The sequence below is a fragment of the Rissa tridactyla genome, chromosome 1, assembly GCF_028500815.1.
Source record: "Rissa tridactyla isolate bRisTri1 chromosome 1, bRisTri1.patW.cur.20221130, whole genome shotgun sequence".
Lineage (NCBI taxonomy): Eukaryota > Metazoa > Chordata > Aves > Charadriiformes > Laridae > Rissa > Rissa tridactyla.
In genome coordinates, this window is record NC_071466.1 from 76,497,716 (window position 1) to 76,514,464 (window position 16,749).

General features: G+C 41.4%; 1 protein-coding gene across 2 annotated transcripts in view; it reads right to left on the bottom strand.

Moving 5' to 3' along the window:
* SLC9A7 (solute carrier family 9 member A7) overlaps positions 1 to 16,749 on the bottom strand; it is an 82,899-nt gene that overhangs the window by 19,352 nt on the left and 46,798 nt on the right. Inside the window, exons 13-15 of one of the 2 annotated variants that reach the window (XM_054196946.1) lie at positions 9,801 to 9,860; positions 4,800 to 4,863; positions 2,113 to 2,195 (exon numbers count right to left, since the gene is read on the bottom strand). In XM_054196946.1, coding sequence (XP_054052921.1) covers positions 2,113 to 2,195; positions 4,800 to 4,863; positions 9,801 to 9,860 — 207 coding nt within the window. The remainder of the gene's footprint in view (positions 1 to 2,112; positions 2,196 to 4,799; positions 4,864 to 9,800; positions 9,861 to 16,749) is intronic. The other variant, XM_054196953.1, reaches the window with a different exon arrangement.

Genomic DNA, 16,749 nt, shown 5'->3' on the forward strand with positions numbered 1-16,749 from the left:
CCTGGAAAGAAAGAAACTCTTCCTCCTCAGGCTAACCTACCAGCCTCTCTGGTGCCCTGTGGCCGACAGACACACGCTGACTCGGTCATAATAAAACAAACCCAGTAAAAGACATCTGATACTTCAAAGTTGCTGTTTTCTTTGTGTTTAACAATTGTGGGTGAACCCCGAGAACAGCCCATGGCATTAAATGAACTCTGCGTTCCACAGGCATGAAGTTCCCAGTTATCCAACCACACAGAGCTCTGCAGGCAATAGCCAGCATTGGAGCACACTGCCAAGTGCATCTTACTTGCATCTTTTCCAAGTTAAGTTTCGTTGCAGAGAGTGAATTTTGAGACAATATGCCTTTCTACTCACAAACCAAGTGAATGCATCAGCAAAAAAAATATTTTGACATTGCCATGGGTACAGAGGTGGCAATTCTGAAGATCGTCCCTTTCGTGCAATTTAAGGCGCCCCAGACAATGTTTATCTGAATGCCTCCTTGCAGCAGGAGCAGAATTTTACCTCTAAGATACAGTAAGAGAGTTCTGCCTCTGGGCATCAGTTTCCTTGGCACAAACTTCACAGAAACCTTTCCTAAAGATTGCTAGTCACCACTAAAAAAAAGCAAGTGCACTGCCAGCATCCTTTAAGTTTCTGTGAAACAGATAATTAAGCTGTAATTTTCACTGAGCACACACACACTCACCCTGCCCTTGCTGCAGCTGCTGGGAACTGCACTTGTACTAGTATCAGCCAAGGGGAAGTCAGCATTGCCAACTACTCCTTTTTTTTTTTTTTTTTTTCTTCCCATCAGCACATCCCTTTTGTAAAGGCAGAGGAAGAAGATAGCTCTGCTTCCTTCTTAAAAAGCCAAAAAAGAAACAGTCAACCACAGCCAGATCCTTCCGTGCTCTTACCACAGAAGTATTCATTTATTTTTAAATAGTGAAAACTAACCTCAGTACACTTTGACACCAGCCACTACAACTCAAAGGGTTAATTTGAAATTACTAACATATATGAATGTTTAAACTAGCACATACACTCCCTTCCTGGCTTAGGCCCAGTACTACTGCATCTAAAGCATCAGTCACAAACAGATTTTATCCTGAACAGGCAACCACTATGCGGATCTGAATGCTTTCAACACTGAGCGTGGTGGGAAATCTTGCTGCACAAGGCATGGAAGGAAACTACTGTGCTCCAACCAGGCCAGCGATCTCTCATCAATCAATGGCGAAGACCCCAGTGAAGAGACTCACTTCTTAGATGCAAGATTAAGGCCCTGTCACAGGTATTTACATATATTTAACTGCCTCAGAAATTACTAAGAATCAAGAACTGAAACTTCTTTGAATTTCTGGGTCTAAGTCACTTTCCTTGGCCACAAGATTATCTTTGCCACTTTCCACTAAGTGAGTGTAAGCTCTTCAGGAGGGGGCACCTGTATGATAAACTGATTTAAGAATACACTAAGTAGATTTAAAAAACACAAGCATGAAAGAAAGGACAGCTACACAAAAATTGCTCAAAAGCTTAAACGAGACTTTCTAAATAGCATAATAATGGCTTCAGAAAGTTCGTGCAGTACTATAAACACACAAGGACGCTCTCTGCTTTGACTCCCATAGGAGGTTCTGGATATACTGAAGGAAATAAGCTGGACCACATGTAAATTTTTAGTTCCAGAACTTCCCATATCAGCGATGGGTTTCCAAAGAGGACTTCATCGCAAAAGCAGATCGCTCTTCAGGGCAATGAGTTGGGACATAGACATGTACAATGAACTAGAAAACTAGTTTGTGCTATGAACACCAGTGAAGATAACAGATTAGTGGAACAAATCAGAGGATCTGAAATAGTTAGTTGGCTGTCTTACTGTTTAGGAAGGAACTTCAGCTCCTAGAACTGATTGGTTTCTGTCCTCCAGCAAGTGTGACATACCATGCATTAGAGAAAGGAAAGGTCTCGTCTTCTGAGTCAGCGAGTTTAAGCTTCAGTTCTATTCCTTAAACCTGTCAAATACCAGATCTTCTGTTTGACTCTCAAGCACTTAAGGCTACATCAAAAGGAAAAAGCAAACATTTCATGCCTTGAAGCTAAGCTGTGTTCCCAAAAGGATACTTGTGGTCAAAGCTATACCATAGCCTGAAGAGCCAAGCACTTTCCTGCTTTGTCCTGTTCCTTCTTTCAGAATCTGGGCCATCCTAAAAATAAGATAAAAACATATGTGATTATCTCAGGCAGAAAAACACCCAAATCATACATTCCAATTGTTCACATTATAATGTCCTGTCCAAAAAAGCCAAATTACTTCAATACTCTACTTGGACTGCAGAAGAAAGCTGAGGTTACTCTTCCTAGAAAGACCAGAAATGACTGCAGAGAAGCAGGGCCTCTTCATTGCCCTCAAGTTGCCTTAACGAGCTGAGCCCTCTACCACCAGATTCCCTTGAGTCTAAAAGCTTATTACACAGTTAATGCAGTAACGGATATAGAAATAAGTATAAAACTGACAAATAAGCCTCATTGATGTTTCATCCCCATTCCTGCCTCCCCCCTCCCCCCCTCCCCAAATAAATGAACTGGAATAATAATTCATTGCTTGACTGGGTTCTTTAAGTCTATTTGATGTTCTTTCCTTAAGCCTATCGCTTCCTCAGAAGAAAAAGGGAATTTATCATAACCTGATAAACTCTCACAAACCTGATGAAATACATCACACTTAAAAGAAACATGCTTAACAGAGAATTAATATAAAATCACAGTTGAGGAGAGTCATGCAAATTTCATAAGTGCTAACAGGGTTAAATATAATCCCTTTACTAGCTGTGCTGCAAAGTCATCCCACCAGCTGGTCTGCAGCTGCATTTGTTTTTACTTTTGTAACTGTTTGGGGTTTTGGTTTTTTTTTTTTCCCTTTTGGTCAGAGGCCAAAGTTAAACACAGGAAAACAGATGAAGTGAGAACGCCTTATATGAATCATCTTCCAAACTACTGGAAAAGACCAAGACAGGATTGCCCTGTGTAATTCTGATCTGCGAAGAAAATCCATGATCCACCAAGAGTTAAAGCTTACTACATGTTCACTCCCTCCCCATCCCAAGTGATATATTTTCTTTAACTGTGACACGATGCTAATCTTGGCTTGGTGAAAGAAAGAGGAATCCAAAGGGAACTGACTAATGGACTCCATTAGGAATGCAATGCACAGCTAAAGAGGGAAACAAATGGGTAAGTGCTTTATGTTTACATGGGAAAAAGGCAAACACGATATTTCTACCCAGACACTGAGTGAGAACAGAATACCCATGCTCTATTTCTTGCTAAAGCAATTCCTCAAATACTGACAAGCTCAGTCTGAACGGGCCAAAGCCACCTTACCACGATACCACTTCCTAACCTTGGTTTTATGCAATAACTGCGGCCTTCCTTGTAAAAGGTGTTTTGAGGCTTGGCCTTCTGGTTGCTCCTGGACAGATATAAAACCAAGTTCACCCCCTTTTTGGTACCCACACTCACCATTTCAGAATCTATTTTATGTACTGGACACAGGTTTCTACAAAGAACATAGGGATGCCTAATGCAGTTTCTGCAATGAAAAAAATGCTTCCTGAGCAAGTAACTCTTATGTGTATAACCTGTGACCTGCTCCCCCCCTCCCCCCCCCCAAAAAAAATGGGGGGGGGGGGGAGGGGGGGGGACACAAGACAGAAACCACTAACAAGAAAGCTGATCCCAAATACCCAAATACAGTAGGTATCCCATGCATGTATGTGACCGGCCTGAACACCAGCATCATACAACCTGAGGTTTACAAAATAGAGTTCACACACTTTTGCAACTTAAGCATCCTCTGGGTCCAAAGTCATCTGTCTTTCCTGTCATTCAGCTTCCTCCAGCAGGTTCCTACATAGCAACCAGTTTTGCTACTGAAGAATTGGTGTCAAGCAGTACCCTGGGAGAGTGTAAACTAAGGTCTGGACAGAAGAAGCTGCCAGTTAAGCCTCTGGAAGTGTTGGGTTGGGTTGCTGGGGTTTTTTTTGTTTGTTTTTTGTTTTGTTTTTTTTTTTTTTTTCCTTCTCCAGACCTTTCACTCCCCCTGTGAATTCACTCAGTTTACAGATGAGGAAAACTGAAATTTCTGCTATGAACAACATTCTTTCAATAGCCTTGTTTGCCAATAGTATATTGCAGGGGAAAAAAACCCCTCACTTTCGGGTTGTTACTGATGCATAGAAAGCTGCACTAAAGATTCACAACAACATTTTGCTGAATATAAGTCACAAACTTCCAGGACTCCTTTTCCCTCGTACAGGTGGTAGGTAGTACAGAGAAGATCCAGCTGGCTTGTGGTACAGTATACAGGAGCTGAAATCAGATTAGCAAATTTAGTCTTTGATTCTAAGCAAGTCCAGGGACCAAAATTTGGTATCAGTTATTGAACACAGAAGCCAAGAGGGTTATCTCTGGGTCGGTCTTAGGGAGGACTGTTTATGCCATAGCATGTTAAAAGCGAGCACGTTGGGCAGGTGGGGGAAGAGGAAAGCATATTAAATAGAGTGTATTAGTAGATTTGGGAAGGTTTTTGATACCTTATATATATACATACCACAAAAATTTGAACGCTGCAGTATTACGCCCAACACCACAGAATATTTTTCATGGGCATTACTTGAGTATTATAAATGCATTACTGACTTGACAGCTACGAGAGAAAGGTTTTATCCATGCACGGTGCTTCTGCAATTCTTTATTGTCTCGGTTATAAAATAAGATCAGCCTAATAGAGAAGTTATGTAATTACTTACTCCTTGTAAGACTTGAAAGCTGTCATTAGTAGGTGGAGGATCCTGATCTGGGTCAACCCCAACCCTACAGAAACATTAGGAAAACAAAGCAAGTGGTGTTACTGAGGGCTGCAAATGCTGTAAGTTTGGCAGAATGCATTTTAAAAGCACTCTAAGCACCCAGCAAAGCTGCATTCAGAGAGGTTATAAGAATAGTTTGAGGAAGAGCTGTCTGTTATTCCCCTGCAGTTACATAGCTATGAACAAGACACTTTTTCACTCAAGCAGCAACTACCTGTAGAGAACAGCTTTAACTCCATGCCGGCATCAACTTTAACTGCTTACCTGTGTTGCCAATTCTTTTGGGACACTGGCAAATACTATTTTTTGTTTAAAAGGTGAACCATGAGTGACATCCTCTCCAGTGGAGAACATCCCTTATGTCCCGCAGCAAGAAACCAGAGACTAAGGATAAGCCCAGCCTAAATATTTGACACAGCAAATAACTTAGCTGCCTGATAGGCCTGAGAATGGCTCAAATATATGATTTTAAAAAGCCCCACCTCACCCCAAGTTTTAACACACTGCTCGAAGCAACAAAAATACTTTATAAAGACTCACAATATTAATTTGCTGCAAGTTTCATTCACCTAACACCACAGAGACACAGTGTATGAGCAAGAAGTCTGTCTAGTCCAGCCTCCCACCTGAGAGAGGGAGAGTCTGTATCGTGAGATGGTGGATGATTACAGAAGAGTATGCTAATAAGAAACAGTCTACTCACTTTTGCACAGCTAGAAAGCATCCAATTACTGAACCATCCTTTCACATAGCGCTCCTATCCAAGATGGGTATTTAATCCTTGTAATTACATTCAAGTTTTTCTGGTCTGTTTTGGGGGTAGCTATTTGTTAAGATTAGACTCTTGTAGTTTTAAATCCTATTCATGCCTTAATTGCAGTGCCCTCTTGTAGACCTCCAACATCAAACGTTAACTAAGATTGTCAGTCTCAAACACATTGTGCTTCAGGCCTACCATGTTGCATAATAAGGGTAGGAAAATGGACACAGTAACAAAAACATGTTGTCTGAAATGGCTAACTTCTCAATTTCCCCTCTCTTGGAAGGGACTGAGCTGGTTTAGTGTGACTTCTTTGTTACCTAGACTTTGGGTCAGCTATTTCTAGCCATGGTGTTTATGCAACATCCCTGAGGATCACCAGAAATCAACAGAACCTTGCTGGTAAAACCATATAATTTGTGTGTCCCAGAGACAGCGCTTGCATAAGGCAAGCGGTGATCCAGACATGATTTACCTTCAGGCACAGAAGACGGCACAGATTAAACTAAAAGGGAACAGCTTCAAAAAACTTGCAGGGCAGCACCTTCTAATAGAACATTAGAAGAAAAAAAGTAGGCATTGAACTAAAGCTTTAAGTCGTCTTTGTGGACCCATGGCCAATCTAAGGCCTCAAATCAGGGAAAATCCAGAAGGTCACTCTAAGACAGCCTGCAGCAGCCTCATACAGGGCTAGTGCTGACCCAGTCCTCTGCTTGGATTTTTTTCCTGAGCCTCTTTTCTTTCCTCATCCTTCCCTTTTTCCACACGCAGAGTCATCTTAACCCCTAGGCACATTTGGCCTGGGAATTCATTGGCAGCTTCAAGACTAAAAAGCTTCACCAGTCTAAGGGCACACCGGACAGGCAGATTGGGTACTGGATTGTAACACAGGCTAGAATAGAAAGCCACACACAAGAGCTCTGAAAGGTTACAAGGGCTTAGACGTTACTGCTTAGGCCATTACTAAGCAATGAAGACATAAGAAGGGTTTTCTGCACACAAACTAGTTACCTAATGAAGCCTCACGCAGAAAGCTGACAAGCAATGTCAGAAAACCCACTCAGTATGGCGATATATATAAGATTGTGCATTCCTTTATAAATACACATAAAAATAAAAGATGTGTGGCTTTTCAAAGCTGCACATTGGGGAGGTTCAACGCACTATGCACAGCAACCATGCTCATGTTAGCTGTGCAGCTGGCAGCATGAACGGGGAATTCAAGAAGCTTGTTCCAGAAGATGAACATAGCTTGCATTCCCTAAATAGCTTTAACTCACTGAGCCACCTATTCACTTCACAGTACATAACAAAACCAAACAATTCCGAATGTCTCAGCTTTTACTTGACTTACAAGGTTGTGCATTTTTGGGGAGGATTTTAACTGCCCTTAGGCAGGGGAAGGGGGCTTAGTAGAGGACTGAAGCAAGATGACTATACTGTTCAGTGAAAAGTCATAATACATCACAGGCCAGGTGTTTGGGTTCACTGTTGTGCTGAAGAGGAAAAGAGAGCTTTTCTATATTAAAATGGTTCAACTTTTAGAAAAAAATTCTTACTACAGATGCTTCTTTCAATATTGAAATAGTATATTGACACAGGCTTGTCCGTTTCAAATTTTTTTTTCAAAGTTATTCTTCAGGTGAAATTATATTTTGATTATTTCTAATTACTACTTTCCCATAAATCACTTTTTTTTTCCCATTCATGTTTCAAAGCATGTTCCTCAATTCGCAGACTAACACGAAATACATTATTATTCTGAATTCCCACAACTACTTTTTGTGTCTTTCAACCAGCATACTGTGTCTCTTATCCTCTACTCTAGCATGAATTGTATAGGAAGCTTTTTTTTTTGTAGCAAGCCTGCCTGTTTTCAAGGTATATACACACTGGTCTCATGACAAGCATCACGTTTTTGCAGGCCCTACTCTCAAATTTTTTAAGAAAGTCTCATCTTTATCACCTGAAACAAAACATTACCAAAAACCAGTCAAGTGTCTCCCAACCTCCTTTACAGTGAAGAGAAGCACAGAAGACACGGAGTTACTTCATCCTTACTTAACTACTTCCATAATTAAAAGTACAAGCAAAGCCGATGCATGTATGTCTTCAACATAATTTTTTTTTTCTGGTGGTTAAAGGAAAAAAATCCATTTCACATCTTTAAGCACAGTTAAAAAGCTTCCTGCAATTTAGATGTGCTGTAAAGGCCAATAGCAGTTCTTATTTATTTAACCAGCTTTTAAATTAAGAGAAAATGTTACTGGATTGATTTACTCAGATTCTGTCTCAGAGATCAGGGGCACGGAGAGGGTAGCCTTGCTAATGACTATGGTGTTTTGCTCAAACCCCCCTCGCAGAAAGGCAGATGAGCAAGCTCTGGTTGAAAACGGTGGTTTTTTGAAGATGCACAGTCTATGTCATGGGGACCAAGGGGCACATCAGCTGCAGGACAGCCAAGGCCAGGGCAGTGCAGATGCCAGCAAGCATCTCCATTTTCCACTCCACTCTTTCTGAAAGCCCATTGCAGCAGTTGTGTGTGAATTCCCTGAGGGTGCACAGCAGCAATTCAAATAAGTGATTCTTAAAAGGCAGATGTCCGATGAAGAATACGAGTAGTCTTTCAGCTATAACAATGCTTGTATACCCCAAAACTTGAACAATCCATCTATTTCCCCCATTGGCATCAATTCAGTACTTGATGGATACCTTAATAGTTCAGTACAGACAGTTACTAGCACATATAGTTCAGTGATCTTTATTTCTGCCTTGGCAAGTTTACTGTAATCTGTAGACAAGACTATGCTACAGTAAAAATTAATCCAGTTTAAGTATATTTTTTCACTCCTCCGCAATTGAAATATTTTTTTGTTTTTAAGGCATAAAAGGCTTTTCACGCTTTAAGAGCTCTGTAATAGCAAAGGGACTATCATTGAGCTCCTAACGCTTAATACCAAAGCGCGGTTTTTTCTACTCTTAACTGACTCCTGACCTTCTTGGTCTTTATTCTGCAGCTACAACTCCAGTATCACATGTAGGAGAGCAGTTACTCAGATTTGATCCCTGAAATGCTTAGCCCTGAAATTCTAATCAATTTAAACAGTGTGGTAGAAAAATGGTTGGCACACAAAACATGGAACACAGTGGAAACTAAATGTATGGAAAGGAATGGTAAAAAAAGCAGACAGAACTACTTCAAGTTCTCTACTATGTCATGTTAAAATGGGTGGAACCATTTCTTCTGATGCTTCAAAAACCTTTCCAAGGCCCTGCAACACAGATGACAAGTTACCAAAATACCACGCTTTATTACATTTTAGCATATGTAATTACTGTGCAACGGCCAAGAATGACTGTAATATGTAATAGTTCTCAGATTCTCTGTACAAGCTAATGTACTGCATCTCTCCTAAATTTAATAGTTGGCTGTGAACCTTCAAGTGTGACAAGATACATGAGGAACTTACCATTGCCCCATCCCAAAGAGTTTTCTTTACATAAATATTCTGTATATATATATACACACACACACACACAGAGACATATACACATTCCCCTACAGATGCCAGTTAGAGATTTATTTCATTTTTATTTCTCTCTCTATCCATGTATCAGTTCTAGAAACCATCAACCAGCGAAGATTAGGATTCTGGTTTATCTCCACTTTTGTTAGCATCTTCCTATAAAGCAATGTGATAACCCTCAGTTTTTAAAATACATCCCCAAAGAGGCTGGGCTAAATCACCTGTGACATCCCTTCCAACCTGAACAGTTGTACAAAATACCCCAAGGAATGCTTAAGAATACCTGTGTGATTGAGAATCATAGGATCGCACCCATGATTTCTCAGCTTCCAAGTCTTCCCAGACCACAGATGCTAGTTTTGCTTCGTTAATTACCCATACACAGAGTTAAAGCATGTGGTGTTTTGTGGTTGGTTTTTTTTTTGTTTGTTTTTGTTTTGGGTTTTTTTTAAGCTGAAGACATGATGCATGATCCACACTCAGCTCAGAAGAAGAGAACAGACTCAGAATGGAGGAACATCTACGGCACTCTGCAGAGGAGGAGAAGCAGCAGCAGCATGCCATAGTACAGAAAAAGACCACACACTTAGTGTTATAAAGATGAAGAAAGCCAAGCACCGGGTTAATTTGGTATCAAGGAAAGCACAGTGTCACCTGAAATACAGCCAGCGGCTTTCACTCATCTCTTCCACCGATGGAACACGGTCACCAACTCTGGTACAGTACAAGAATGCAATGTGAGTAACAAAATGCTCATGAGATGGTAGCTTTATAGAGCTCCCTAGCAAAACAAAGCAAACCAACAAAAAAAGCCCTATCCAATCAAAAAAGACAAACCACACAAGAATAAGAATGGCAGAACAATGACAAGGTGATGAAAAATCATAAAAATTAACAAAAATTAACAGCAGCAGCACTTTATGATTGAGATGTCCTGTAATATTTTCATTCATTCAGATTCAGGTTGGCAAGACACCTGTCTTGTCATGGCAGGCTACTTCCCCGAGAAAATTTGATTCAATAGCCCTCAAGAGAGCTGCTACACAGAGACAGAGTTGATCTAAGACAATTCCTACCACTTCGGACCTACACAGGGTCTAAAAGAGAAAAAGTCATTAGACAAAGTAGTCACAGGAAGTTATGCATGTATGAAAGAGGTCATCGATACCGCCTAGTTTCAGAGCGGTCCAAAACAACTGGTAACATGTACTAAATCACTCCACTGGTTTAACTAACAACTGACTAACAATCTTTAGCATAATTAATCTCCAGTCACAGCAGAGTACGTTTTTACTCCTTGCTTTGCCTTTTTCAATTGTACTTTAAAAAAAACCCACCACAAGTGAAAGCGTGTTTGGCTTCTAATATTTTCCATGTAAATTCCTTAGCAGCTTATGGATCGTGTTGGTTTTTTTCTCCCTAATTTTTCAGTGAAGGCATGCTACATGAACTCTATATCACTTATGTGAAATAAATGCCCAGATGATCAGAGGCCCAGAGGCCTCACTCTACAAAGAGCAGGTGTACACATCCTGATTGCAGACTGATATCTTGACCAACCAAATATTTAAGGCTACAGCTTGCTCTAAGAAGAGCACACACTCAACTAATCCTTGAAGGCCAAGGTAAATACCAAACTTTGGATAGATCTGTTTTGGATTCCTGGTTCAATAGCTCTTCTCCCATATCAACATACACTCCAGGTCAAAGCACTCTGCTCCAAAAGGCCAACACTGAGACGGCTCTGCATATGCAGCAAAAACTAAAATTAAAAAACTGCTCAATAAATTCCCTTCTATGACTTCTTTCTCTTTGCTGTATCTTTGCCAAGTGTGTATACTGAAGTTTTCCCAGATGTCTATAATGAGTGCAGCATTTTTGGAAAATTTTAGCCCTTTTGGAAGAGTTCAACTGTTTCTCAGAAGATGGCTGAGGAAGAAGATAATTCCCACCACCCTATTAAAAAAGTTAAATAAATAAATAAATCCCAATCACTAAAAAACCCTGGAATTAGGAAAAGTTATTTCAGGTTGGGTTTAGGGTGCCTTTGGGTATTCCTTTACTTGACCTAACCAAGATAATGACTGCTGAAACTGCCTGCCGAGGCTTGCCAGAGGTTGGCAGTTAAACTCGTATCACCCATGTGCTCTAGATATATCTCAACCCAGCTCCTACGGGGCCTGGGCCTTCCCCACACTTTTTCTCTCTGGTGTGAATTACTATGTTTCAGAGCACGAGAACAGAGATAGGGAAGCATCTCCCACGCTTATTTCCAGGCATCCAAAAGAGAAGGTAATCTGTTTCCTACCAAGGGAAAAACCCAGAGGGGTGCGGCTGGAGGTTCGGAGGCTGCAGTGCACCTCTCTATATTAAGAGAGGTTCAAGACTGATGATGAGAAACTAGAGATTGGGAAAGAAGGAGGAGGACGGGAGAAACGTGACAGGGAAAGACAACTGGGGAAAACAGCGCAGAAAGAGATACGGTGAAAGGAATGAGAGGGCAAGGGACAGTGCCTGTGTCTGTGCATCTGCTCTTCCAGGGCAGCAGAGTGCAGCTAGAAGGCAGTGGAGGATCTAAGTTGTAGAGTAATGGAAACAGGCTGCAAAACAGAAGGATGTAATCTCCTATCAGACAACCCTCCGCTCCAGTCCAGAACACAGCACAGGGCTAGTAACAACACTCGCCTCCTGCCATCGCAGCACACCAAGCCATCGTAGTTAAGAAATGCACATTTTATCGTTGGACCACCCTGGGTAAGACAGTGGAGTATAACCTGAGACTGCCACCAAGCTATCATTTTTACCACCATCCCAGATAGTTAGGTAGGTCACATAACAGCTATGTGAGAGGTAGGGTTTCCAGATTTCTTTTTCAGTTTGTTCATTTAAAGAAAAAAAAAAAGAAAAAAAAAATCACTAAATAGAAATCTCTTAAAAAGACTTTATTTGCAAAGTCAGACATAAGGCAGTAAATATCTAAGTTGACATTGTGTGTCTAACTTCTAACGTTCACGGTAGAAAGATACCTAAAATATTTTAAATTGAAAGTTGTAATGCTCTAAGATTTAGAAAAATGTTGCTATGCATAACTCGAATTACTCCATTAAAATAAACAGAAACTTCCTTATTTGAAGCACATTATGAAAGAGAGGAAGGCATTAATCTACATGTTGCTTCATTCAACATGAAAAGAATCAGGTCAATAACCTCTAATGAAAAATGGAAAACAGTGTTTTGCAATACAAATGCTAGGACTTCCCTTTTGTTCCTGTGACAGATAAATGAAACAATAAGTCAGCTACTTTTCTGAAAAGAGGAACTTCGCCAGTGGTTTTGATTTACAGGGCTCTCGAGTTTGCTGAAATTGTTAAAACTTCAGACAGGAAATTGTCTCTTTGTTTTAGTCTCAAAAGATGAGACTATATTTTTAATATCCAAGTCATTTAGTTTCTAAAAAAAAAAAAAAATAATCTACTGCTAGAAAAGTATAACTGTTTACCACTCACATGCTTGGATTCATCTCACTGATAGACAGCCAAGAAATACAAACGCATGACATCATGGCTTTAAATCCAGTCTCTGGTGCTAATTTTTAAGTTGCTTAGCATCAAGTGGCAGAAACCAAAAGCATCTAAAGATCCCATTATTTTTGTACTCTGATTTTGCTATCATGACCTCACTTTCCCAGCCAGTTAAGCAGTAAACTGAAGTTAAGTCTCTGCTACAAACCATAGGTCCTCTGCTTAGCTGTACATTTAAGCCTGATCAGTGGACCCTGGTACACTGGTAACATACCCTGTCTGGAAAGATACCTGCTCTTCTGATTACTTGAGACATTGAGACATTTCTCAAGAGGAACAAGAGGAGGCAGAGGGTATTTCTGCCTATTTTCCTCCTTATACTTTACCAAAACTTAATTTTCATGTTACCCTCTCCATCCCTCACCTACTTTTAATACATTTCACATCATGGGAGAGAAGGGACCACCAGAAATTAACAACAAATCATGCATCCCAATTGCTGTGCAATTAATGGTGTGGCCAGAGGCATGTGCTTCTGCCTCCGAGCCACAGCAAAGCAATTCTGGACCCTTGTGTAGGCATTGCCCCATGTGTGCACGCAACTGCCTCCCCATGAACATATTGGTATCAAGCCAGGCTGAGAGTCTTGGTTGGAGTCAGCTCTGCGGTGCAATTCTACTTAAATTGTGCAGGCACAACCTTAAATAAGACCCTTTGGTGTTGACGTCTTAGCTCCTCTGACTTGCCCAGTACAACAGACATGCGCCTGCAGTTCCTAGGGAAGAAGCTCAGCCCATCGCAGCCCACAGGAACTATTGAAGGGGCCACCCAAAAACCCCACTGATGGGCAGACCTGTACCCACAGGATTACAGTAATGCCACTGCGCCACACAGTGACCAGGCAAGCTAAACCAGCTAAAGGGCCTGACAGCTTGGTCGACTCTTTGTTAAAGCAGGCCCTTGTCTTCTCCTCACCTCCGCATTGCAGCAAAGCCAACTACTACCTGAGGACTTTGTAATGGCTGAGTGGCTTTCCATCTTTCCTTCCACAAAGGCCAAAGTCAACCAGGATACAACTGGGGTGAACTTCCCACCAGAGCAGACTTTAGGGAGTCCACACAAATCCTGACATTGAAGTCCAACACACAAATGGCATTAGTTTCCTATGTCCCTTCACTTAATCTAGGAAGCAAACCACCTTTTATCTTTTAAGCTCTTTTCTGTTAAATAAGCCTGAATGGGGGCACTAATTTCCAGCCTCTTGCAATCTAACCTAATGGGCAAGTGCCAAGACTCAGGAAGCATCCCAGGCCACCCCAGGGACAAGCTACCTACTGTACGACCTCAGGACTGCATCAGCACTATACACTGCGCTGCTGAGCGAGGCACTGGGACAGCATCTGATCTTCATCTTCTCCTGCCTCCCTCTTCCACTGGGTAGAAAACGATGGAAAAAGAGAAAAGCAACATATTTCTAATATTCAGCTGGAAACTTAAGTTGTCCCTCTCCAAAAATCTTTAAGGTCTGACAGGACTTCTTGCTTTCCAGCAGAAAGGGCTCAATCACAGAGGGTACTTTAGCGAGTTTCTAATTCTCCATCAGCTGCACACGGCTGCCACCTCCTGGCACAAATCTGATTTCATGCGGTCTCAAAAAGTGCAGTCTCCATCAGTACCAGAGCAGTGCCTATCAAGGCAGGTGTAGGCAGACCCATGCAGTTCTCTAGAATACTTCCTATGTAGAGTTTCCTTATTTGCATGATGTCCTTCCCTTAAAATGGAAGTTAACCATTTATTTTCTGTCAACCATGCCAAACAAATGACAGTTAAAATTACTGCTTACTTGCAAAGAGGGGTAAATCTCCCAAAAAACTACAGCTAAACACTCCAAACTATGGTTTGGCCAACTGTCTTTTGGCAGCTACTCCTCGGGATGGTATCATAGGTTTTCCAGCTGTTCTGTGTTGTTGGCCCCATTAATGATTTTTGCAAGTATAACTGACTCAAACAGCAAGCCTGGAATTGTTGCAGTGTTAGCCCTTTCTCCCTTCAGGAGCAGCTCATCAGCCAGGCTCATGGAGTCTCATTACTAAACCAGACTAGTCCTGCTAAAGGAGTAAGTGGATGCTTCTGCGAACTGCTTCCTAGGCTCAATGAAAGGAATAAAGAAAAAAAAAAAGCTGCTACCCCAGAACTAGTTTCCAGTTGGCAGGAGCTAGACCACACGCTAGAATTCAGTCCTGTCCTACTTCTGACAACTGAAGGAGCCCTGTGGCAGAAGTAGTGGTTGACTGCACTCAGAAACTGCCTTCTGATACTGGCAGGCTGGACACAATTCCTCTTCACTTAGTTGTTCAGCAGTGCATCCTGTTCCTTGCTGGATGACAGGGTTTGAAGGAAATACCCAGCTACGCTCCTTCAACAAAAGAGGTGCAGGCAGCAGGGCAGAAGGCTCAGGATGCCAGCACCTATGATTGAGAGCTGTTCGAGTCAGTTTTGTTGACCCTGTTGCAGCCATGCTTCAGAAGATGCTTTGGAATCCACTCAAGTGGAGATCAGACAAGGGACATCCTCACAACAGCAGAGGCTGCAGGCAGATCTTGGCAGACTTTGCCCAGCCATGGCAAGCAGACCACAAGCAGCATTCTTACCTGCGTTCTGCTGGCCAGAACTCAGCTCCTGCTCCCTTGTACCCGACACCTCAGACAGTCTATGCACGCTGCTGGTTACACAGACACTGTGCCTGCTCTGTTTACGGAGATGTATTAGTACAGATGCTCCTTATATCCCGCCATCAGACAGAAATCTCCTTTTGTTGTCAGAGATGCCAAATGGAAGGCTGCACATGGCACCTATTCCAGGTACCCCATTACACAGCTCTCATGTGGGAACAGAAACCAATCAGGCTGAGCTTAAAAATTTCGTTATGGTGTGATATGTCACAATCATTAACGACACAACTGCACTGGAAACTGGTTTTGTTGTTGACTTCACAGCAGGTGTTGCATTACCTGTTGTTAGCGACATGACCTTCAGAGAGCCTGACTACATGAAAGTGATGCTTCTTTCTGGTATGCTAGACAAACATCTGGAACTTGCATTTAAAGCCAGTTTTAAAGAACAGAAATGGATTCAATTTGGCACCAAAAAAAAATAAAATAAGGAAACCATGATTTCCCAACGTTTGCTGTTAGTCAGAGCTGAGATACTGTAAATCACTGCTGTAATGCCTGTCTCTGTCTAGAAGCATGCTACCTTCAATGAGAAAAGTTCACAAGCATTTCTCACAGTTCTATCCATTTTTTATTGCCAACCTAGAAAGCACCTGCTACCTATTGCCACAAGCAGTTCACTTAAGTTCTCTAAAAGCAGGACCAGACCCCTAAGAATGATCAGTTCTTCCAGAGACTGAAACTGGTTTTATCTAGGATTGTTTTTCCCTATCCTATCACAAGACAATGGGATACAAATTCTGGTTAGCACAATTAGAAAGTAAGACAATGTAAGCTTTCAAGTGCCAAAGAGCATAAATAATTTACATATGAAAGACACACTGAAGGGTTTATACAGTGGCTGTTGTTTTAATTGCACTCTATTTACCTTCGCCCCCCACCACTGCCAAAACGTTCGCAACAAGACAACATATGTGGTCTTTAACAATGACTGATTCACGATTCTCTAGCACTTCTGTTGATAAGTATCCTCAAACATGAATGTACTTGCAGTCCAAAAACTACTAAATATTGGCCAGAATTTAAAGACAAACATCTATAATCATGCCACTTACCATTTTCACAGGTCTCCTCAAGACAGGAAGAAACACACCTAGAAGACTAGCAGGATCCCTTTTATCTAGTTGATTAGATGACATCAGGTTTGCTTGGATAGATGTTTAAAGTGCACTCAGTTTAGTACCACCCACTAAAGACTCCATTTAACTTAAAAAAACAGAACAGTGCCATTACCAAGAGCCAAAAGACAGGGAAATGTCTTACTATAATAGGAAGAAAACTTTATATGGGACTAAATAGATTAATTCTTTCTTTCCAATATAGGGACTGCTGTATCAGGCAACACTATTC